The sequence below is a fragment of the Rana temporaria genome, chromosome 12, assembly GCF_905171775.1.
Source record: "Rana temporaria chromosome 12, aRanTem1.1, whole genome shotgun sequence".
NCBI classification, from domain to species: Eukaryota; Metazoa; Chordata; class Amphibia; order Anura; family Ranidae; genus Rana; species Rana temporaria.
This window is the reverse complement of record NC_053500.1, coordinates 10,737,783-10,760,887: the sequence shown is the minus strand read 5'-3', so window position 1 is coordinate 10,760,887 and position 23,105 is coordinate 10,737,783. Positions and strand designations below refer to the sequence as shown.

Here is a 23,105-nt window from a genome sequence, read left to right as displayed (position 1 = left end):
GCACAGTCTGGCATGTAATGGTGGCACAGTGAGGCGAGGCATGACCAGTAGGAAGGGGATCATCTTATACGAGTATATCCCAAAACCAACATTTTAGCTGGAAAATTAGGGTGTCGTCTTATACGCCGGCAAATACGGTATTGAAGTCTATGGAACCAAAAACTAGAAAAAAAGTCCCTGGCCCTTTCCATAAAATGCACAGATGTGAACTACATCCATAGGAAACCATGATTAGGCTGCATTCACATCTAGGCGGACGAAATCGCAGCGTTTTGTCGTCGCAAATCGCGGTACAAATAGCGGCGTTTTGTACCGCGATTTGCGGCGACAAAACGCCGGTATTGTCCGCCTAGATGTGCCCCAGATTGACCCCCTCTATGGAGATGCTTCCCATCTCCTAGCCGAACGCCAAAAGACGCCTGAAAAAAAGGTCCGGGACCTTTTTTCAGGCGGCAGGCGTCCGGCGTGGAGATGTGAACCATCTCCAGAGGGACATGTGTTTCCAGCCCTCTGGCGGCAGCGGCGTAGCGCTACAGGCGTAAAAACGCCTAGATGTGAATGGGGGCTTAATGGACTGTAGTGTGTTTCTACAAAAATTGAAAAATGCATAGGTGTGAACCAGGCCTGAGGAGATATTCATTTCCCCCTACAGGTAAGCCAAGTTATTATAGCCTTACCTGTAAGTAAAAATAACAAAGCAGGGTATACAACCGCCTTAATTGAACAAACAGAAGTTAGAAGATGATTGGCTAAAATGCAGATGCACCAGATTTTGAGTGCTCTAGATTTAGTAAATCTTCCCCAGTGAGTCTGGGGACATTATAGGAGGCTAGTTTTTTATTTTTACACTTTTCCTTTCATTTTTTAAATCACTTTTATTCCTGCTACAAGGAATGTAAACATTCCTTGTAATAGAAATAAGCATGACAGGTCCCCTTTATGGAGATCTGGGGTCAAAAAGATTTCTCATTTACCTTTAAAAGCGAAAGATTCACTGTCCCCCCTCAGTGTCCTTCTCCCTCCTCACTGTCCCCCCCTCAGTGTCTGTGTGTGTCTCAATCTCTATCTCTCCTCCGGTGTTCCCCCTCAGTCTCTCTCTCCTCACTGTCCCCCCTCAGTGTGTCTCTCTCCCTCCTGAGGGGTCCCCCCTCATTGTCTCTCTCCTCAGGGGTCCCCCTCAGTGTCTCTCTCTCTCAAGGGTCACCCCTCAGTGTCTCTCTCTCTTCAGGGGTCCCCCCTCAGTGTCACTCTCCTCAGGGGTCCCCCTCAGTGTCTCTCTCCTCAGGGGTCCCCCTCAGTGTCTCTCTCCTCGGGGGTCCCCCCTCAGTATATCTCCCCTCGGGGGTTCCCCTAAGTATCTCTCTCCTCAGGGGTTCCCCTCAGTATCTCTCTCTCCTCAAGGGTCCCCCCTCAGTATCTCTCTCTCCTCAGGGGTTCCCCTCAGTATCTCTCTCTACTCGGGAGTCCCCCCCCTCAGTATGTCCTCAGGGGTCCCCCTCAGTACCTCTCTCCTCAGGGGTCCCCCTCAGTACCTCTCTCCTCAGGGGTCCCCCCTCAGTATCTCTCTCTCCTCAGGGGTCCCCCCTCAGTATCTCTCTCCTCGGGGGTCCCCCCTCTGTATCTCTCTCCTCGGGGGTCCCCCTCAGTACCTCTCTCCTCAGGGGTCCCCCCTCTGTATCTCTCTCCTCGGGGGTCCCCCTCAGTACCTCTCTCCTCAGGGGTCCCCCCTCTGTATCTCTCTCCCCGGGGGTCCCCCCTCAGTATCTCTCTCTCCTCAGGGGTTCCCCTCAGTATCTCTCTCTACTCGGGAGTCCCCCCCCTCAGTATGTCCTCAGGGGTCCCCCTCAGTACCTCTCTCCTCAGGGGTCCCCCTCAGTACCTCTCTCCTCAGGGGTCCCCCCTCAGTATCTCTCTCTCCTCAGGGGTCCCCCCTCAGTATCTCTCTCCTCGGGGGTCCCCCCTCTGTATCTCTCTCCTCGGGGGTCCCCCTCAGTACCTCTCTCCTCGGGGGTCCCCCTCAGTACCTCTCTCCTCAGGGGTCCCCCCTCTGTATCTCTCTCCCCGGGGGTCCCCCTCAGTACCTCTCTCCTCAGGGGTCCCCCCTCAGTATCTCTCTCTCCTCAGGGGTCCCCCCTCAGTATCTCTCTCCTCGGGGGTCCCCCCTCAGTATATCTCCTCGGGGGTCCCCCCTCAGTATCTCTCTCTCCTCGGGGGTCCCCCCTCAGTATCTCTCTCCTCGGGGGTCCCCCCTCAGTATCTCTCTCCTCGGGGGTCCCCCTCAGTACCTCTCTCCTCAGGGGTCCCCCCTCTGTATCTCTCTCCCCAGGGGGTCCCCCTCAGTACCTCTCTCCTCAGGGGTCCCCCCTCAGTATCTCTCTCTCCTCAGGGGTCCCCCCTCAGTATCTCTCTCCTCGGGGGTCCCCCCTCAGTATATCTCCTCGGGGGTCCCCCCTCAGTATCTCTCTCTCCTCGGGGGTCCCCCCTCAGTATCTCTCTCCTCGGGGGTCCCCCCTCTGTATCTCTCTCCTCAGGGGTCCCCCTCAGTACCTCTCTCCTCAGGGGTCCCCCCTCAGTATCTCTCTCCTCAGGGGTCCCCCCCTCAGTATCTCTCTCCTCAGGGGTCCCCCCCTCAGTATCTCTCTCCTCAGGGGTCCCCCCTCAGTATCTCTCTCCTCAGGGGTCCCCCCCCTCAGTATATCTCTCCTCGGGGGTCCCCCCTCTGTATCACTCTCCTCAGGGGTCCCCCCTCAGTATCTCTCTCTCCTCGGGGGTCCCTCCTCAGTATCCCTCTCCTCAGGGGTCCCCCCTCAGTATCTCTCTCCTCAGGGGTCCCCCCTCAGTATATCTCTCCTCGGGGGTCCCCCCTCAGTATCTCTCTCTCCTCAGGGGTCCCTCCTCAGTATCTCTCTCCTCGGAGGTCCCCCCTCGGTATATCTCTCTCCTCGGGGGTCCCCCCTCAGTATCTCTCTCCTCAGGGGTTCACCTCAATATCTCTCTCCTCGGGGGTCCCCCTCAGTATCTCTCTCCTCGGGGGTCCACTCCTCAGTATCTCTCCTCGGGGGTCTCCCCTCAGTATCTCTCTCCTCGGGGGTCCCCCCTCAGTATCTCTCTCTCCTCTGGGGTCCCCCCTCTGTATCTCTCTCCTCGGGGGTCCCCCCTCAGTATCTCTCTCTCCTCAGGGGTCAGTATCTCTCTCCTCGGGGGTCCCCCCTCAGTATCTCTCTCCTCAGGGGTCCCCCTCAGTATCTCTCTCCTCGGGGGTCCCTCCTCAGTATCTCTCTCCTCGGGGGTCCCTCCTCAGTATCTCTCTCCTCGGGGGTCCCTCCTCAGTATCTCTCTCCTCGGGGGTCCCTCCTCTGTATCTCTCTCTCCTCAGGGGTCCCCCCCTCAGTATCTCTCTCTCCTCGGGGGTCCCCCCTCAGTATCTCTCTCTCCTCAGGGGTCAGTATCTCTCTCCTCGGGGGTCCCCCCTCAGTACCTCTCTCCTCAGGGGTCCCCCCTCAGTATCTCTCTCCTCGGGGGTCCCCCCTCAGTATCTCTCTCCTCGGGGGTCCCCCCTCAGTATCTCTCTCCTCGGGGGTCCCCCCTCAGTATCTCTCTCCTCGGGGGTCCCCCTTAGTATCTCTCTCCTCGGGGGTCCCCCTCAGTATCTCTCTCCTCGGGGGTCCCCCTCAGTATCTCTCTCCTCAGGGGCCCCCCCTCAGTATCTCTCTCTCCTCAGGGCCCCCCTCAGTATCTCTCTCTCCTCAGGGGTCCCCCCTCAGTATCTCTCTCCTCAGGGGTCCCCCCTCAGTATCTCTCCTCGGGGGTCCCCCCTCAGTATCTCTCTCCTCAGGGGTCCCCCTCAGTATCTCTCTCCTTGGGGCCCCCCCTCAGTATCTCTCTCTCCTCAGGGGTTCCCCCTCAGGGCCCCCCTCAGTATCTCTCTCTCCTCAGGGGTCCCCCCTCAGTATCTCTCTCCTCAGGGGTCCCCCCTCAGTATCTCTCTCCTCGGGGGTCCCCCCTCAGTATCTCTCTCCTCGGGGGTCCCCCCTCAGTATCTCTCTCCTCGGTGGTCCCCCCTCAGTATCTCTCTCCTCGGGGGTCCCCCTCAGTACCTCTCTCCTCGGGGGTCCCCCCTCAGTATCTCTCTCTCCTCAGGGGTCCCCCCTCAGGATCTCTCTCCTCAGGGGTCCCCCTCAGTATCTCTCTCCTCGGGGGTCCCCCCTCAGTATCTCTCTTCTCAGGGGTTCCCCCTCAGTATCTCTCTCCTCGGGGGTCCCCCCTCAGTACCTCTCTCCTCAGGGGTCCCCCCTCAGTATCTCTCCGGGTCCCCCCTCAGTATCTCTCTCCTCGGGGTCCCCCCTCTGTATCTCTCTCCTCGGGGGTCCCCCTCAGTACCTCTCTCAGGGGTCCCCCCTCAGTATCTCTCTCCTCGGGGGTCCCCCCTCTGTATCTCTCTCCTCAGGGGTCCCCCCTCAGTATCTCTCTCCTCAGGGGTCCCCCCTCAGTATCTCTCTCCTCAGGGGTCCCCCCTCAGTATCTCTCTCCTCAGGGGTCCCCCTCAGTATCTCTCTCCTTGGGGCCCCCCCTCAGTATCTCTCTCTCCTCAGGGGTTCCCCCTCAGGGCCCCCCTCAGTATCTCTCTCTCCTCAGGGGTCCCCCCTCAGTATCTCTCTCCTCAGGGGTCCCCCCTCAGTATCTCTCTCCTCAGGGGTCCCCCCTCAGTATCTCTCTCCTCAGGGGTTCACCTCAATATCTCTCTCCTCGGGGGTCCCCCTCAGTATCTCTCTCCTCGGGGGTCCACTCCTCAGTATCTCTCCTCGGGGGTCTCCCCTCAGTATCTCTCTCCTCGGGGGTCCCCCCTCAGTATCTCTCTCTCCTCTGGGGTCCCCCCTCTGTATCTCTCTCCTCGGGGGTCCCCCCTCAGTATCTCTCTCTCCTCAGGGGTCAGTATCTCTCTCCTCGGGGGTCCCCCCTCAGTATCTCTCTCCTCAGGGGTCCCCCTCAGTATCTCTCTCCTCGGGGGTCCCTCCTCAGTATCTCTCTCCTCGGGGGTCCCTCCTCAGTATCTCTCTCCTCGGGGGTCCCTCCTCAGTATCTCTCTCCTCGGGGGTCCCTCCTCTGTATCTCTCTCTCCTCAGGGGTCCCCCCCTCAGTATCTCTCTCTCCTCGGGGGTCCCCCCTCAGTATCTCTCTCTCCTCAGGGGTCAGTATCTCTCTCCTCGGGGGTCCCCCCTCAGTACCTCTCTCCTCAGGGGTCCCCCCTCAGTATCTCTCTCCTCAGGGGTCCCCCCTCAGTATCTCTCTCCTCGGGGGTCCCCCCTCAGTATCTCTCTCCTCGGGGGTCCCCCCTCAGTATCTCTCTCCTCGGGGGTCCCCCCTCAGTATCTCTCTCCTCGGGGGTCCCCCCTCAGTATCTCTCCTCGGGGGTCCCCCTCAGTATCTCTCTCCTCAGGGGCCCCCCCTCAGTATCTCTCTCTCCTCAGGGCCCCCCTCAGTATCTCTCTCTCCTCAGGGGTCCCCCCTCAGTATCTCTCTCCTCAGGGGTCCCCCCTCAGTATCTCTCCTCGGGGGTCCCCCCTCAGTATCTCTCTCCTCAGGGGTCCCCCTCAGTATCTCTCTCCTTGGGGCCCCCCCCTCAGTATCTCTCTCTCCTCAGGGGTTCCCCCTCAGGGCCCCCCTCAGTATCTCTCTCTCCTCAGGGGTCCCCCCTCAGTATCTCTCTCCTCAGGGGTCCCCCCTCAGTATCTCTCTCCTCGGGGGTCCCCCCTCAGTATCTCTCTCCTCGGGGGTCCCCCCTCAGTATCTCTCTCCTCGGTGGTCCCCCCTCAGTATCTCTCTCCTCAGGGGTCCCCCTCAGTACCTCTCTCCTCGGGGGTCCCCCCTCAGTATCTCTCTCTCCTCAGGGGTCCCCCCTCAGGATCTCTCTCCTCAGGGGTCCCCCTCAGTATCTCTCTCCTCGGGGGTCCCCCCTCAGTATCTCTCTTCTCAGGGGTTCCCCCTCAGTATCTCTCTCCTCGGGGGTCCCCCCTCAGTACCTCTCTCCTCAGGGGTCCCCCCTCAGTATCTCTCCGGGTCCCCCCTCAGTATCTCTCTCCTCGGGGTCCCCCCTCTGTATCTCTCTCCTCGGGGGTCCCCCTCAGTACCTCTCTCAGGGGTCCCCCCTCAGTATCTCTCTCCTCGGGGGTCCCCCCTCTGTATCTCTCTCCTCGGGGGTCCCCCCTTAGTATGTCTCTCTCCTCGGGGGTCCCCCCCTCAGTGTCTCTCTCCTCGGGGGTCCCCCTCAGTATCTCTCTCTCCTCGGGGATCCCCCCTCAGTATCTCTCTCCTCAGGGGTCCTCCCTCAGTATCTCTCTCCTCAGGGGTCCCCCCTCAGTATCTCTCTCTCCTCGGGGGTCCCCCCTCAGTATCTCTCTCTCCTCAGGGGTCCCCCCTCAGTATCTCTCTCCTCGGGGGTCCCCCCTCAGTATCTCTCTCCTCGGGGGTCCCCCCTCAGTATCTCTCTCTCTCCTCGGGGGTCCCCCCTCAGTATCTCTCTCCTCGGGGGTCCCCCCTCAGTATCTCTCTCTCCTCAGGGGTCAGTATCTCTCTCCTCGGGGGTCCCCCCTCAGTATCTCTCTCCTCGGGGGTCCCCCCTCAGTATCTCTCTCTCCTCAGGGGTCAGTATCTCTCTCCTCGGGGGTCCCCCCTCAGTATCTCTCTCCTCAGGGGTCCCCCTCAGTATCTCTCTCCTCGGGGGTCCCCCCTCAGTATCTCTCTCCTCGGGGGTCCCCCCTCAGTATCTCTCTCCTCAGGGGTCCCCCTCAGTATCTCTCTCCTCAGGGGTCCTTCCTCAGTATCTCTCTCTCTCCTCGGGGGTCCCCCCTCAGGGTTTCCCCCTCTGTATCTCTCCCCTCGGGGGTCCCCCCTCAGTATCTCTCTCCTCAGGGGTCCCTCCTCAGTATCTCTCTCCTCAGGGGTCCCCCTCAGTATCTCTCTCTCCTCGGGGGTCCCCCTCAGTGTCTCTCTCCTCGGGGGTCCCCCTCTGTATCTCTCTCCTCGGGGGTCCCCCCCTCAGTATCTCTCTCTCCTCAGGGGTCCCCCCTCAGGATCTCTCTCCTCAGGGGTCCCCCTCAGTATCTCTCTACTCGGGGGTCCCCCCTCAGTATCTCTCTCCTCAGGGGTCCCCCTCAGTATCTCTCTCTCCTCGGGGGTCCCCCCTCAGTATCTCTCTCCTCAGGGGTCCCCCTCAGTATCTCTCTCCTCAGGGGTCCCCCCTCAGTATCTCTCTCCTCAGGGGTCCCCCCTCAGTATCTCTCTCCTCAGAGGTCCCCCCTCAGTATCTCTCCTCGGGGGTCCCTCCTCAGTATCTCTCTCTCCTCGGGGGTCCCCCCTCAGTATCTCTCTCCTCAGGGGTCCCCCTCAGTATCTCTCTCCTCAGGGGTCCCCCCTCAGTATCTCTCTCTCCTCGGGGGTCCCCCCTCAGTATCTCTCTCCTCAGGGGTCCCCCTCAGTATCTCTCTCCTCAGGGGTCCCCCCTCAGTATCTCTCTCTCCTCGGGGGTCCCCCTCAGTATCTCTCTCCTCAGGGGTCCCCCCTCAGTATCTCTCTCTCCTCGGGGGTCCCCCCTCAGTATCTCTCTCCTCAGGGGTCCCCCTCAGTATCTCTCTCCTCAGGGGTCCCCCCTCAGTATCTCTCTCTCCTCGGGGGTCCCCCTCAGTGTCTCTCTCCTCGGGGGTCCCCCTCTGTATCTCTCTCCTCGGGGGTCCCCCCCTCAGTATCTCTCTCTCCTCGGGGGTCCCCCTCTGTATCTCTCTCCTCGGGGGTCCCTCCTCAGTATCTCTCTCCTCGGGGGTCCCTCCTCAGTATCTCTCTCCTCGGGGGTCCCTCCTCTGTATCTCTCTCTCCTCAGGGGTCCCCCCCTCAGTATCTCTCTCCTCGGGGGTCCCCCCTCAGTATCTCTCTCCTCAGGGGTCCCCCCTCAGTATCTCTCTCCTCAGGGGTCAGTATCTCTCTCCTCGGGGGTCCCCCAACTGTATCTCTCTCCTCAGGGGTCCCTCCTCAGTATCTCTCTCAGTCACTCACAGCGCGGCCCCGGGGCTCCTCCCCCCTGACACACATTTGTTGTCGTTGCCATGGCGGCCGCCCGCCCGACGTCATGACGTAACGCGGCGCTCCCCTTCGCTCTCCCTCTCTCCAGGTGGAGGGGGGCGGGGAATACCTGCGCGCTCCGGAGGTCAGGTGCACGCGCGGGCTGGCGGGAGGAGCGGGCAGGGGGGCGGGGCGGTGACGCAGGCGGCCCGGGCTCCGTGTCAGTGAGGAGAAGCGCAGAGAGGAGGAGAGCGGAGAGAGAGAGAGAGAAGAGGAGAGCAACATGAACCGGGCTCACCGGGCCACTGGAACCAGCGCCAGGTCCCTCAGCACGGTGGAGGTGAAGAGCAAGGTACGACTCGGGGGAGGGGAGGATTTATGAGGGACACCTGAGGAGGAGGCGGGTACAGGGGGACACCTGAGAGGGAGGGGGTGAAGGGCACCTGCTGTAATGAAGGGGGTACAGGGACCTGAGGGAGGGGGGCAGTATGAGGGATGTGGGGGTCATATGAGGGAAGGGGAAGGTGTGGGGGTAAGGAGGAGAATATAGGGGCACTTGAAGGGGGGCATAGAGGGCACCTGATGGGGGGAGGGGGTATGCAGGCCACCTGAGGAGGGTATAGGGGGCACCTGATGGGGCGGAGGAGGGTATGGAGGGTACCTGAGGAGGAGACTATAGGGGGCACCTGATAGGGGGGGGGTATGAAGTGAACCTGATAAGGAGAATATAGGGGGCACCTGATGGGGAGGAGGGTACCTGAGGAGACTATAGGGGGGGAGGGTACCGGAGGAGGCGACTATAGGGGGTTGAGTATGGAGGGTACTGGAGGAGGAGACTATAGGGGGGGTGGGTATGGAGGGTACCGGAGGAGGAGTCTATAGGGGGGGTGGGTATGGAGGGTACCGGAGAAGGCGACTATAGGGGGGTGGGTATGGAGGGTACTGGAGGAGGAGACTATAGGGTGGTGGGTATGGAGGGTACCGGTGGAGGAGACTATAGGGGGCACCTGATAGGGAGGGTGGGTATGGAGGGTACTGGAGGAGGAGACTATAGGGGGGGGGGGGTATGAAGTGAACCTTAGGAGTAGACTATAGGGGGGTATAGAGGGCACCTGCTGGGGGAAGGGGGGTATGGAGAGCACCCAAGAAGGAGAATATAGGGGGCACCTGACGGGGGAGGGGTATGGAGAGTACCTGCTGTAATGGAGGGGGTGATAGAAGAAGGTGGGTGTAAAGGGGGACCTGTGTGGGGGAGGAGGGTAGTATGAGGGGAGAGTATGGGGGACACCTGGGTGATGTGTAAATGGGTACAAGAGGCACCTGAGGGGAGGGGGGAGGGTGTGAAAGTCACCTGCTGCAATGGAGGGGAGAATCTTACAAGGGGCACCTGAGGGGGAGGTGGGTGAGGGGTATACAGGGGTCATCAGAGGGAGGAGGAGGAGGATATGGGGTTTTCAGGTTTCAGGGGACATCTATAGGGGAGGGGACCTGGGTGGGGGTATGAGTGATACAGGGACATCTAGGGGAGGGTATGAGTGGTATAGGGAGGGGACTTGGAAGAGGATATAAGCCTTTCAGGGGACATGGACACTTGAGGGAGGAGGGTTTTAGGGATACAAGGTCCCCTGACAGAGGGAGGGGGAGGGTATGAGGAGTACAGGAGGCACCTGGGGGAAGGGTATGGGGGATACCCCTGACAGGTGGAGGGTATGAGGGGTGCATGGGGCCCCTGAGGAAGTCAGGTAAATGAGTAGTACAGGAGGGTATGCGGGGGGTTCCTGACAGAGGGGGAGGATATTAGGGGTACGGGGTGCCCCTGAGGAAGGTATGAGGCACCTGAAGGTGGGAGAGTATGATGGGTACAGGGGGCACATAAGAGTCAGGTTAAGAGGCGCATGCAAGAATTAAGGAGGGTAATGGTAGCCTCACCAGAAAGGGGGCACCTGGGGGTGGTTATAAGGAGTAGCCTAGAGGAAGTATGCAGATGGCATAGTTGGCAGCCATTGCAGAAAAACAGGGTGTTTAGGAGTACCTGAGGGAAACCTAAGGTGAGGGGGGCACCTGCTGAATTGCATTAGGGTATTCGTTATATGCTGTAGGAGAGGCCACAGAGGTACCAGCGTGTAAGGGGAGTAAGCCCGGCACCTGTGGGTGTAGGGGTACATGGGGGGGGGGCACCTGGTGTAATAGAGGGTATAGATGGCACCTGTTAGAGCAGGTAGTATAGGTGTGGCACCTGCTCAGTATAGGGGTATCTGAGAGGGAGGTGAAGGGCACCTGGTGTAATGGAGGGTGGCCGCTGTTTGTATCTGAAGGGTAGAAGTAGAATGTTACAGGGGGCACCTGTTGGGTAAAGCAGGAAGGCTACGGAGCAAGTAGTGGGGGGTGTAGGGAGCACCTGAGGCGATGTGACACCGTCTGTAATGCTGTTGGGCAGAAGGGGGCAGTTGATTCATAGATGAGGATGGTGGGGGGCCTATGTGAGTGGGTAACTGAGGTGATGGAGGGTACGGGGTGCCCCGGGTGGTGATGGAAGATACTGGGGCACCTGCTCTCTATGGTCCTATTCATTACATTGCTTTAGTATGATTAGTATCCTGTTTGCTATTTACTAATGTATGTTATGGAAAGAGGAGGCATAGGGGGGGTGTCCGTCCCCAACACAACCCCTGTGGGTACTTCCTGCCCCCCCCCCCCCCCCCCCGTGTAAACAGGACTATCCCATGGTGTATTTGTATGGATATTCAGTCCAGTATTGGTATTCGGTGTGTTTACATTGTTACATAATTTAGGTGTGTGCGTGTGTATTTCGGTGTAATTGTCAAAGCTAAATTTAGATTTGGGAACACGCTGCCAACCTGGGAGCCGAGGGCATTGTCCTTCCCGCCCATTTATATAATAATTTGGGCTCCCTTCTCTGCTGATCAGGGGTACAGGAACTCATTTCATAATCTTCGTACTGGAAGGGTTAATTATCTGGGCGACGGTGTTCCCATGTACTGTGCGTGTCATGTTCTTTGTACCACAGGCACTCGGATTTAACCCCGTAGGTGCCCGGCGCTGTACCAAAGTGCAAAGGGCATCGAAGATCAGCTTTCTAAGCTCGTCTGTCTACAGGGGCGACCCACAGGCTTGCCTGGCCTCTCCTTTCTGCAACAGTCATGGGAATAATTTGCAGAGTACACTTGCATTGGTGCCAACAATGATCAGATGATTTTAGGTACAGGAAGCGCGTGTTGCAATCATCTTTTTATGATGGAAATATGTCAGATTTGACGCTGATACCCGGACACGGCTGTTTTTTTATGTAGCGACTGGAAACTCTTTTTATCCTGATCCAAATGGGCATGACTTTGAAAGGGTTAACTTGGGGTAAGAGCTAAGAGTTGGGGTTAGAGCTAAGAGTTCGGGTTAAGTTGGAGGGACTTGGGTGTAAGGTTATGATGTTGGGGGTTATGGGAAGGGTGACGTTGTTGGGGGGGGGGTTATGGGAAGGGTGACGTTGTTGGGGGGTTATGGGAAGGGTGACGTTGTTGGGGGGTTATGGGAAGGGTGACGTTGTTGGGGGGGTTATGGGAAGGGTGACGTTGTTGGGGGGTTCTGGGAAGGGTGACGTTGGGGGGGGTTCTGGGAAGGGTGACGTTGGGGGGGGTTCTGGGAAGGGTGACGTTGTTGGGGGGGGGGGGGGGGTTCTGGGAAGGGTGACGTTGGGGGGGGGGGGGTTCTGGGAACGGTGACGTTGTTGGGGGGGGGGGGGTTCTGGGAACGGTGACGTTGTTGGGGGGGGTTCTGGGAACGGTGACGTTGTTGGAGGTTATGGGAAGAGTGAGGTTGTAGAGGGGTTATGGGTAGGGTGAGGTTGTTGGGGGGGGGGGGGGGGGGTTATGGGTAGGGTGAGGTTGTAGGGGGTTATGGGTAGGGTGAGGTTGTAGGGTGAGGTTGGTGGGGGGGTGGGGTTATGGGTAGGGTGACGTTGGGGGGGGTGGGGTTATGGGTAGGGTGATGTGTGGTGGGGGGGGGGGGTTATGGGTAGGGTGACGTTGGGGGGGGGGGGTTATGGGTAGGGTGACGTGGGGGGGGGTTATGGGTAGGGTGACGTGCGTGGGGGGGGGTAGGGTTAGGTTGTAGGGGGTTGTGCATGGTTACTGTTTATGGGGGTTGAATGTAGGTTTACTATTTAGGGGGTTATGTTTTTAGGTGGTTGGGAAGAGGGTTATGATATTAAGGGATTTTGTTTAGGGCTATGGGGGGGTCTGTGGCTAGGATTTAGGGGGTTGTGGTTGGGGGTGTGGTTAGGATTTAGGGGGTGGGGAGTTGGATGTAAGGTTACATTTTACTGTCTGGCTTGTGGTAGCCCTGAGGGTTGGGTCAGGGGTCAGTGTGTGTAGATTGTCTTCCAGCCATGATGGTGCATGCTTCCATCAGATAGTCACATATGACCTGAAAAATTCCACTGATGGGTTTTTCTGGTGACCCTCATTTGTCACCTTCACCCTAACTTCCTGCGATCGTCGTGTTGCATTGGACCCCCAATGCTTTGCACTTTGTTGCTTTGGGTGCTGCTGGGCCTTAGGGGGTCATTTATGCCACCAAAACATCGAAAAGGCAATTTGCTTTAACATCCTTTTGCTTCGGTTTGCTACACTGGGAAAGACTTGTTGCCCTTTTTGGGGAAAGCTTTCCAATGGCAACAATGTATCGCAACACCCCGCCATGCAGAGAGTACATCAGAACTTTAAAGTTACAGTTTAAGTTGTGGGATATTCATGATTATTGTTGACTAGTTTAATGCATATTAAGCTTGTATTTATCTTTTTTTTTTTTGGAAGGAATCTTGGGGCGAGAAGGTTTCCCCAGGTAAAAATAGAAATAAAATAAATCGGCCGGTTTTGGTGGAGCTATAATTAGCCCTGGCCGTCTTGATAAGTGCCAGACAGATCTTCCCGGTGACGTCACTGCTTGAACCGGTTCTAATCCATAGCAGCAGTGGCCGTGAGCTAAACGGCTTTGACACGGCTCCTTGTCTGGCAGAATGTGCCGCTTCTGCAGGTGAGCGCTGGCAGCCTCGGCACCTGCTATAAAACCCGGGACTTGACTGCTGCGGATTTTTACTGTCACTATTTATAGGGCCGGTCCTGGCAAAACACAGCAGTGAAATCGGCCTTCCCTGGCATGTATGCATGCTGTAGGTTTTTTATTTCCACGAGGACTCTTGTCCCTGTACCACAAAATGCCTGTGTAGGCACGTTCCTAGATGATATACGAGGGAAGGGAAATTGCTTTGTGTGGTTATCTAGTGCAGTGCATTAGATAACTCGCAGGTGTATGCAATTGCATACAACAGAGGAGGAAGGCTGCGCTTCCCTGAAGAACTTACCATTGTATTGGCTTATAATAAAACATTAGCACGTTGGATTTAAGGGGAAATGTGTGAGAAGCCTCTGATGGAACCTGCTGTTTGCTGCCCGCTTGTGTCTAAGCCGGTTCTGGCCAGTGAAGCCGAGAGGGTTCAACTTGCCGGCTCCCAAATCTTTTCCAGCAGTCACAAAATGATGGCCTTTGTCTTAGGCTGGTCATACATTACACAGTTTTACATTAGATTTACCAAAACCATATAATATGAGGTCAAACCTAAACACTTTAAAGTGGAGGTTCACCCTAAAACAATTATCTAACATTACATCCAGCATACTAACGACATGTACAGTATTCAGGTATTTTTCGCTGTACGTACCGGTATATTGTTATTTTCCTTCCGGGTTCTGATTCCCGTGGGACTGGGCGTTCCTATCCCTGGGTTAGATGATTGACGTCTGGTGAAAAACTTCCCCTGGCACACAAGGCACGTCACCAGTTTTCCGTAAATAGCCGACCTGCGAGTCGCCGCTATATGGCGCCTGCGCCCGCCGTGTAGAGCTGACTGCGCAGGTACCATATAGAGCCGACTCGCAGGTCGGCTATTTATGGAAAACTGGTGACGCGCCTTATGCGCCAGGGGAAGTTTATCACCAGACGTCAATCATCTAACCCAGGGATAGGAACGCCCAGTCCTACGGGAATCGGAAGCCGGGGGGAAAATAATATACCGGTATGTATGGCGAAAAAAAAAATACCTGCATACTGTACATGTCGTTGGTATGCTGGATGTAATGTTAGATTGTTTTAGGGTGAACCTCCACTTTAAATTTCTATGCAATGTGGCAGGCCCTTACACTACATAGTTAAAGGTAAATCTAAAAAAAACTGAGTACGAAAATTGTATCATGTATGGCCAGCCTTAAAGGTTTGTGTTTTTTCACCTTCATGCATCCTATGCATGAAGGTGAAAAAACACCTGGCTGTCATGGCCCCCCCCCCCGTTTAACTCACCTGAGCCCGTTCACCTCCTGCGCGCGTCCCCCAGCGTCCTCTTCTCCGCAGAGTCTCGGCGTTGATTGGGTAGATTGATGGCAGCGCAGCCGTAGGCTGGGTTCACATATGAGCTGCATCAGTCTCACAGCAAGGGTTCGGTGCATCCTGGTTCACCATTTTCAGGCCCAATTTCAGCCTGAATTTAGGGCTGAAACGGACCAAAAAAAGCACACGTTTTTCCTGCAAAACGCACCAGACCTGCTGCAGAGATATGTGAACCGGCATCATAGAGAGCCAGTCACATTCTCCTGCTATGCAAATTTAATAGGTGTGAGCCCAGCCTAAAGGAAATTTCTGCAAATGGGACAAAGATGTAAGAAAAGAAAAGAAAACAAAAAAAAAAATCTGACAACAGGAGTTCTAACCCAACCTTTCTCTATCCAAAACAAAAAAAAAAGTTGTGCCCATAGTTCTATTTTAAAGGATCCCTTTTAAATAGGACTTAGTGGAGGATATTTTTGTTAAATATTAACTTGTAATCGCCAACCTTAACACAAATTTCCTAGGTGAGCCTGGTCAAGATCAGGGAAAATGTAGTGCAGCTTCGCCTTCTGTCTTGTGCAGTTTTATTTTTAAAGGATTTCTGTACTGAGAAAGATGGAGACTGCCCATGTGGCATCTTCTGAAAATGCTTGTTGCCTGGTTGTCTTTGGCTTCACTACTTACCCCCAAAACAAAGCATGTATGTAATTTTGGAGAATCTGTTGCCTTTTTAAATAACGCAATGCCAGAAGTGGAGGGCACCCATTGACTCCTGGGATTGAGGATGCTGATATCCCAGGAGTCAACGGTAGACCAGAGATGACGTACCTCGACAAGGGGCTAGAAGTGGTGGGAATATAAAAAAAAAAAACTAAAGTACTTGCACAAAAAAATAATATATATAATTTTCTAAAGGATAGGTTTAAAAAAAAATACTTGCCTCCTCTGCGCAGTTGGTTTTGCACAGAGTGGCCCCGGTCCTCCTCTCCTGGGTTCCCTCAGCGGTGCTTCTGGCTCCTCCTCTTCTCGAGTCCCCCCTTGGAGAGCCGCTCTTCCTCGGGGAACTTGTGCAGGCGCGCTCCCATGTCCTGCTGCTGCATCCATTGACACAGACAGCAGGACTTGGGCCCTCCTCCCACGTCATTGGATTTGATTGACGGCAGCGGGAGCCAATGGCTGCGCTGCTATCAATCTGTCAAATCAGGAGCTAGTGTGCCCGTCTCCGTCGCTGGAAACGCTGGGTTCAGGTAAGTAAAGGGGTTGTAAACCCTCAAGGGTTTTGAAAAACCTCCTGTGATGCAGCAACCCCCCCCCCCCCTTTTAAAGACAGAGGTATTAACTACCAGTAAGGCCATGGGGTGTTAGGGTGAAGCTCTGCTTTAATGACACCCCAAATTCAGGTCGCAGTTTCAGTGCGATTGCCTGCACCGGATTGCACAGTAGCCCATGCACTACTTTTTGGTGGGATATGAGCCCCTTCAAAATGAATAGTCTCAGTTCTCACTGCATGTGAGCCGACCCAAAGAGCGGGGATTTTAAATTCCAAGACCGCTGGAGCAGCTGGGGCGGGTGCTGGCAGTTCGGCAAACCCCAGAGGTAAGTAGAGCGTGTTGTTGGGGCGGCGGGGACCTTCCAACAGGAAACTGAATCGCAGCAGCAAAAAAAGGAATTTGGAGGAGACTCATTTTGTGAATGAAGAATACATAATTAAATCAAATGATTTTTTTATTTATTTTCTTAACCCGTGTTGATTGTGAAGTACCCCGCCACCAGAGTTTAGTGGTGGATTAGCGTGGGAGCTGAAAGGTGAGTATTGTGCCTTGAGGGGCGCTGACCTGTTCTAGTGCTCTGCCCAGGCAGTACACTGGTTTGCTTCAAATGTAATCCTGGCCTGTTATCTCTAGAACTATGTTGGTGAGCTTGCTGTGCTCGAGTCCCAAGGCTACAATGTTGGATGGAGTCCTCACTTCACCTTTCTCTTGAATGTATTCATTTTATGTTCTGGAACGTGCAGCTGAAGAAGTGAGAACACTCCAAGCTGGTTCAGGGTACAGAGCTGGGTCGGGGTACAGAGCTGGGTCGGGGTACAGAGCTGGGTCGGGGTACAGAGCTGGGTCAGGGGTACAGAGCTGGGTCAGGGGTACAGAGCTGGGTCAGGGGTACAGAGCTGGGTCAGGGGTACAGAGCTGGGTCGGGGTACAGAGCTGGGTCGGGGTACAGAGCTGGGTCAGGTAGATCTGTCCGGGAGAATCTCAAGAAGGTAAACCATTTATAATGTAGAGAGTGAACATGCGCTTCTCTGGGTGTATTGTTTCCTCCATTGTATCTGCAGACGACGTCTTAGCAGCCTCCTCTCCCACCTAGATCATGGAGTCTCTAAACATCTTTTTCTACTTCGTTTGTCTTTTGCTTTCTTTTTCTCCTTTTCTGACACCACTATGTTGATATCCGCATTTTATACCGTGATGATTGGTTTTTGCCTTGTGGATTATTGGCACAGATGTCTAAATTGTTGTAGAATATGTCTTCAGAGATTCTCCGAGACTCTTTCATGCTGTTCGTTTTTTTTTTTTTTTTACTGCTTGTCTCAAACATATAATAAACACATAGTGTTACTAAGCCCTGAAGCCTGCATTCACTATATCTGGTCTCGCACAGAACATGGAAATGCAATTATTTTAGCAAATGTAAACTGCTAAATATCTTTTTCTTATCGGCAGTATATAACAGTCTTGTGACAGTCTTTTTTTTTTTTTAATTTCTTTTTTTTTATGGTTGAACTGGATGGACTTGTGTATTTTTTTCAACCTGACCAACTATGTAACTATCATGCCGCGTACACACCATCACTTTATGTGATGAAAAAAAATGACGTTTTTAAAAACGTCACTTTAATTGACTGTGTGTGGGGGAAAACGTCGTTTTATGTCTTGTAAAAAACGACCAAAAAAATTGAAGCATGCTTCAATTTTATGTGTCGTTTTTCAAAAGTGCACTTTTTACTTCACAGAAATTGACCGTGTGTAGCAAAAAACGTCGTTTTGTAAGACGTTTTTTCATCCGCGCATGCCCAGAAGCTACTTCAATGGTAAAACGTGGTGGAACGTAACCTCACTTTGCAAGAACATTGTGAGAAAAACGATGGTGTGTAGGCAACTTCGTCTTTGAAAATTGAAGTTTCAAAAACGTCATTTTTTACTTCACAGAAAGTGTCGTTTTTTTTCATCACATAAAGTGATGGTGTGTACGGGGCATCAGTGTCTGGTTAAAGTGGAGTTCCACCCAAAAATGGAACTTCCGCTTTTCGGGAATCCACCCCCTTCGGTGTCGCATTTTGGCACCTTTCAGGGGCAGGGGGAGCAGATACCTGTGTAATGAAGGTATTTGCCCCCACTTTCGGGCATAGATATCCACGGATATCTACGCCACGTCCAGCGCCTCCTCCACCTTCCCACTGTCTTCTGGGAGACGCACAGGTCCCAGTAAACAGCAGGGACCATTCAGATTGTGCAGCGTGACTCACGCATGCGCAGTAGGGAACCAAGACATTGCGGGCGCCCTGGACAGGTAAGTGTCCATATATTAAAAGTCAGCAGCTGCAGTGTTTGTAGCTGCTGACTTTATAAAAAAAAAAAAATTCAGCGGAACGCTTTAAAGTGATACTAAAGTCTTTGTTTTTTTATTTTTTAAATGGTAAAAAAAAGTTCCACTTGCCTGCTCCGTGTAATGGCTTTACACAGAGATGCCTTCATTCTCCTCTTCTCGGGCCCCTCCCTCCTGCTGAGTACCCCCACTAAATACAGGGGACAGTCGGGGATGATCGGTGGGGGGAGTTACAAGCACCGATCTCTCTATATATAGATATCAATAAAGCAGCTGAAAGCTGCGGGAGGGAGAGGAGGAGAAGCGGCTGTCGGCTGCTTTATTGAAATCTATACAGGAAATCGGAGTTTGTTACTCCCACCACACCGATCACCCCCTGGCTGTCCAGGTATCGGATCAAGCATCGGAGCAGGTACTGGGGGCAAATGCTCCGTATCGGCACCGATACTAGTACTAGCCCTAATTAACGACTTCGCCAAACGGCTCACAAAACGCAGTGCGATTGCCAGGCAAAATGGCTTCACATATCCACGTTCTGTGGTCCCTCACTGACCATTAATATCCAGTGACTTGCATTACTCATAACTAAGGATGAGCTCCAGCGTGTTCGCATGGTACATGTGCAGAGCCCGCCAGGAAGTCGGCACGGCGCTGCGCTAATCACAGCCAGGGAGACATTTCCCGATCTCTGCAGCTGATCATCGGGACAATGTCTCCCTGGCTGTGATTAGCGCAGCGCCGTGCCGACTTCCTGGCGGGCTCTGCACGTGTACCATGCGAACACGCCGGAGCTCATAACCCTTTCTTGCGGAGGAGGCGATTTGGTGCCGCCGAGGACCGCTCCAAAGCTGCAGGTAGCAATAACTGTCAGTTGTAACTCGGTTGCTTTTTAATTACCACACAATGTGCTTCTGGTTTTGTTTTGAACACAATATGGTCTTGGCTGTAATTGGCATGAATAGAAGGACGTAGCCCGAGCGTTCATGAAACAGTCGATAGTCTTTCATCTGCAGTACAGCGAGGCAGCACTCTGGCTGTCATCCAGCATTGACTTACATTTACAATGACTATTGGAATCACTTAAGTCTCTCGCTAATATACAGCCCTGGAGCGTAAACAGTTACTTAAAAAAAAAAAAAAGAGAGCCAAGGCAATTATTGGGTGCCGACTCATCTAATAACAGATTGTGAAAAAATAAGATTGCGTCTATATAGACGGCCTGTACAGTTCTGTCTTGGGAGACGGCGTTCTTCAAAGCGTATCGGAGATAAGTAAAGGGGGATCCTAAATTGGTTGTAAAGCCTCAACGCTTTTACCTAATGCAGGGATCCTCAAACTACGGCCCTCCAGCTGTTGCGGAACTACACATCCCATGAGGCATTGGAACACACTGACATTCACAGACATGACTAGGCATGATGGGAATTGTAGTTCATGAAAAACTGGAGGGCCGTAGTTTGAAGACCGATGACCTAATGCATGGGTCTTCAAACAACGGCCCTCCAGGTGTTCAGGAACTACAATTCCCATCAGGCCTAGTCATGTCTGTGAATGTCAGAGCTTTACAATGCCTCATGGGAAGTGTAGTCCCGCAACAGCTGGAGGGCCGTAGTTTGAGGATCCATGACCTAATGCATGGGTCTTCAAACTACGGCCCTCCAGGTGTTCAGGAACTACAATTCCCATCATGCCTGGTCCTGTCTGTGAATGTCAGAGCTTTACAATGCCTCATGGGAAGTGTAGTCCCGCAACAGCTGGATGGCCGTAGTTTGAAGACCCATGACCTAATGCATTCTCTACATTAACCACTTGCTGACCAGCCGCCGTCCTTATACTGCGGCAGGTTGGCTCTATCGTGCGAATCGCTGTAGGTGTACGTCGCTTCGTGCAATGGATGAAGTGTGGGGGCGCGCACGGTGCCAGAGGCCATCGCTCCACAGAGGGCCAGAACGGGGATCTGTCATTGTAAACAAACAGATCCCCCCGTTGTGACAGGAGAGTTCAGTGAGATTTGTCTGTTCCTAGTGATCAGAAACGGCGATCTTTCTGTGCTCCGTCGGCCCCCCCACCCCCACAGTTAGAAACCCCTCCCAGGGACCACATTTAACCCCTTGATTGCCCCCCTAGTGTTAACACCTTCCCTGCCAATGACATTTTCACAGTAATCGGTGCATCGCTGTATAGATTTCGGTGGCCCCAAAAAAGTGTCAAAAGTGTCCGATCTGTCTGCCGCAGTCCTGCAAAAGTCGTTGATCACCGCTATTAATAGTAAACTTTTTTTATAAAAATGCCATAAATCTATCCCCCCTATTCTGTAGACGCTATAACTTTTGTGCAAACCAATCAATATACGCCTATTGAGTGTTTTTTTTTTTTTTTTTTTATACCAAAAATATGTAGTACAATATGTATTGGCCTAAATTGATGAAGACATTTTTTTTTTCTTTTTTATTAAATTGGGGGATATTTAGTATAGCAAAAAGAGAAAATTATATATACGCAAGTCGCTCCGACTTAGAAAAAGGTACCTGCACGACTTCGGGGGCGGCTCGGGGCGACCTGCATTGACTTCTATACAGAAGTCGTTTTGCTGGTCGCCTCTGAAGTCGTCCTCGGGTTTTTTTCAAATCGGTCGGTCTTTTTGTTTATAGCGCATAAAATAAAAACCACAGAGGTGATCAAATACCACCAAAATAAAGCTCTATTTGTAGGGAAACAGGGACGTCAATTTTGTTTGGGTACAACGTTGTGCGATTGTCAGTTAAAGCGACGCAGTACCGTATCGCAAAAAAATGGCCTGGTCATTAAAGAGGGGTTCCGTGCATAATTTGTTTTTCTTGCAAGCTAAAATTAATCGCATTAAATAGTCCCTAAAACATATTAATAGCTCCCCAATCATACCAGAAATCATTGCAAACACTTGCCTTGTATCCTCCAGCTCATGTTGTGGCCGTATCCATCATATGTGTGGGCATGTGAAGCCCAGTTGCTTTTTCTTCCTAGATTTCAGGGAGAGGTGCATGCTGGGTGTTTTTTATTTATTTTTTTGGCACAGTAATGCCAAGAGAATTTTTTTTAGTCGCTTCCATCTGGCGGTTACTAGGCAGATTTCGTCATGTGCCTAGTTCCTGGTCCTAGGTGGTTAAACTTCTTGTCCTAAGACCCCATTGCCTCCTGGAAAATGATGACACTCATTACGAAATCTGCCTAGTAACAGCCAGATGGAAGTGAGTAATTTTTTATTTTTACATTAAAGGAGTTCTCTGAGCTAAAACTTTTAACCCCCGCTGTGCCCGGGCTGTAAAACTATACAAAATAAACCTTCACTTACCTGCCTACGATCCCCCGTTGTTCCGATATCGCCGTCCCGTTCTCCGGTCCCGGTCTCTTCCACTTCCTGGGGGTCGGTGACTCACAGTGCGCTCAGCCTATCAGCGGCCGCGACGGGACATTGCTGCGGCCGCTGATAGGCTGAGCGCACTGTGAGTCACCGACCCCCAGGAAGTGGAAGAGACCGGGACCGGAGAACGGGACGGCGATATCGGAACAACGGGGGATCGTAGGCAGGTAAGTGAAGGTTTATTTTGTATAGTTTTACAGCCCGGGCACAGCGGGGGTTAAAAGTTTTAGCTTGGAGAACTCCTTTAAAGGCAAGCTGTTAATAGTTAATTTTTAGGGTGGAACTCCGCTTTAAGGGGGAAAATCTTTCTGGTCCTTGCTCTGTGCCAAACCATTGCACAGATCAGGTAAGAGCCGGTTCACACTGGGGCGCCGCCTGACGAGTCGCGTCCCATTCAATTCAATGGAACTGTTCTAATAGGAGCGACGCAAGTCGTTCCGGCTTAGAAAAAGGTTCCTGCACGACTTTGGGGGCGGCTCGGGGCGACCTGCATTGACATCTATACAGAAGTCGTTTTGCTGGTCGCCTCTGAAGTCGTGCCGCGGGAGTGTGAACCGGCTCTAAGGTATAGTCATGTTTGTTGTTTTTATTATTGGCTCCTTTTTATATGTGTGGTTTTATTTCTGTATTTAGCGGTTTGTCTGGAGTTCAGCTGTTACTCCCAGATATGAGAAATGTGAGTTGTGCTTGAACAGGACTGGCCGTGTTCCCGAAGGTTTAGCGTCTCGTTTTGGTTGCCGTGTTGCGTTCCGGTAGCTGTAAACGTTTCTGTATCTTAATAAGCCGCTTTGCGCTCCGGCTGTGAGCGTTATATAATGCAGGAATGTGCCGCCCGTGCCCTCTTTCCTGGTAACGGTACAGAGCATACCAAGAACCTTTTATTGAAGCACAAGCACCCTCTTCAGACTGGCAGATTTTTCTTCTTTGTGTAAGTCGGCTTCTCATGGAGAGAGACGGGTTTGTGTAAATCTTATGTTATTGAACATTCTGAGAAACTTCATTTTGATTTCCAATGGTCTGTGAACAATACAAGAGAACCTGTCATTTAGTTCTTCATACCAAACTAGGGTAGCACTGAGCAATCTGGAAGAGCCCCCGTACACAATGAGATTATGGGATGAATTATTATTTATTTATTTTTTGCATGCTAATCTCACGTCAAATCAGAGTTTTTTTAGTGCGTTTTTTTTTTTTTTTTTTTTAACAACAGCTGTACTGATTAAATGAAAATCGTACAATCTGGCATCCTACGAAAAACTTTTTCGTACATGTCCGATAGAATAATAACAAAAGGTGATCAGGACAGCCGCACTCCAATCCAACGTAACTTTAATGTAAAAAACTGGAAACGGGCACTACAAGTGACGGCAACGGAACCTAGGACAGCTGACGCCAGGGCTCGACAAATCCCGGGCGCCAGGTCGCCATGGCGACTAGAAATAGGGTCCTGGCGACTTGGCGCCATCTGGTGGTGGTGAGCCATTGGTATTACAAGTTAAAGCGGAGGTTCACCCGCACATGACACTATTTCCCCCTAGATGGATGCTCGTTTTGTCTAGGGGAATCGGCTAGTTGTTTTAAAATATGATCCGTACTTACCGTTTACGCGATGCATCTTCTCCGCCGCTTCCGGGTATGGGCTGCGGGAATGGGCGTT

The 23,105-nt window shown here is 53.2% G+C and overlaps 1 protein-coding gene across 1 annotated transcript in view; it reads left to right on the top strand.

Moving 5' to 3' along the window:
- Positions 1 to 8,241: 8,241 nt before the first annotated feature.
- PARD6B (par-6 family cell polarity regulator beta) overlaps positions 8,242 to 23,105 on the top strand; it is a 57,539-nt gene continuing 42,675 nt past the window's right edge. Inside the window, exon 1 of the mRNA XM_040331662.1 lies at positions 8,242 to 8,404. Within this exon, the coding sequence (XP_040187596.1) occupies positions 8,336 to 8,404 (69 nt within the window). The 5' untranslated portion in view covers positions 8,242 to 8,335. The remainder of the gene's footprint in view (positions 8,405 to 23,105) is intronic.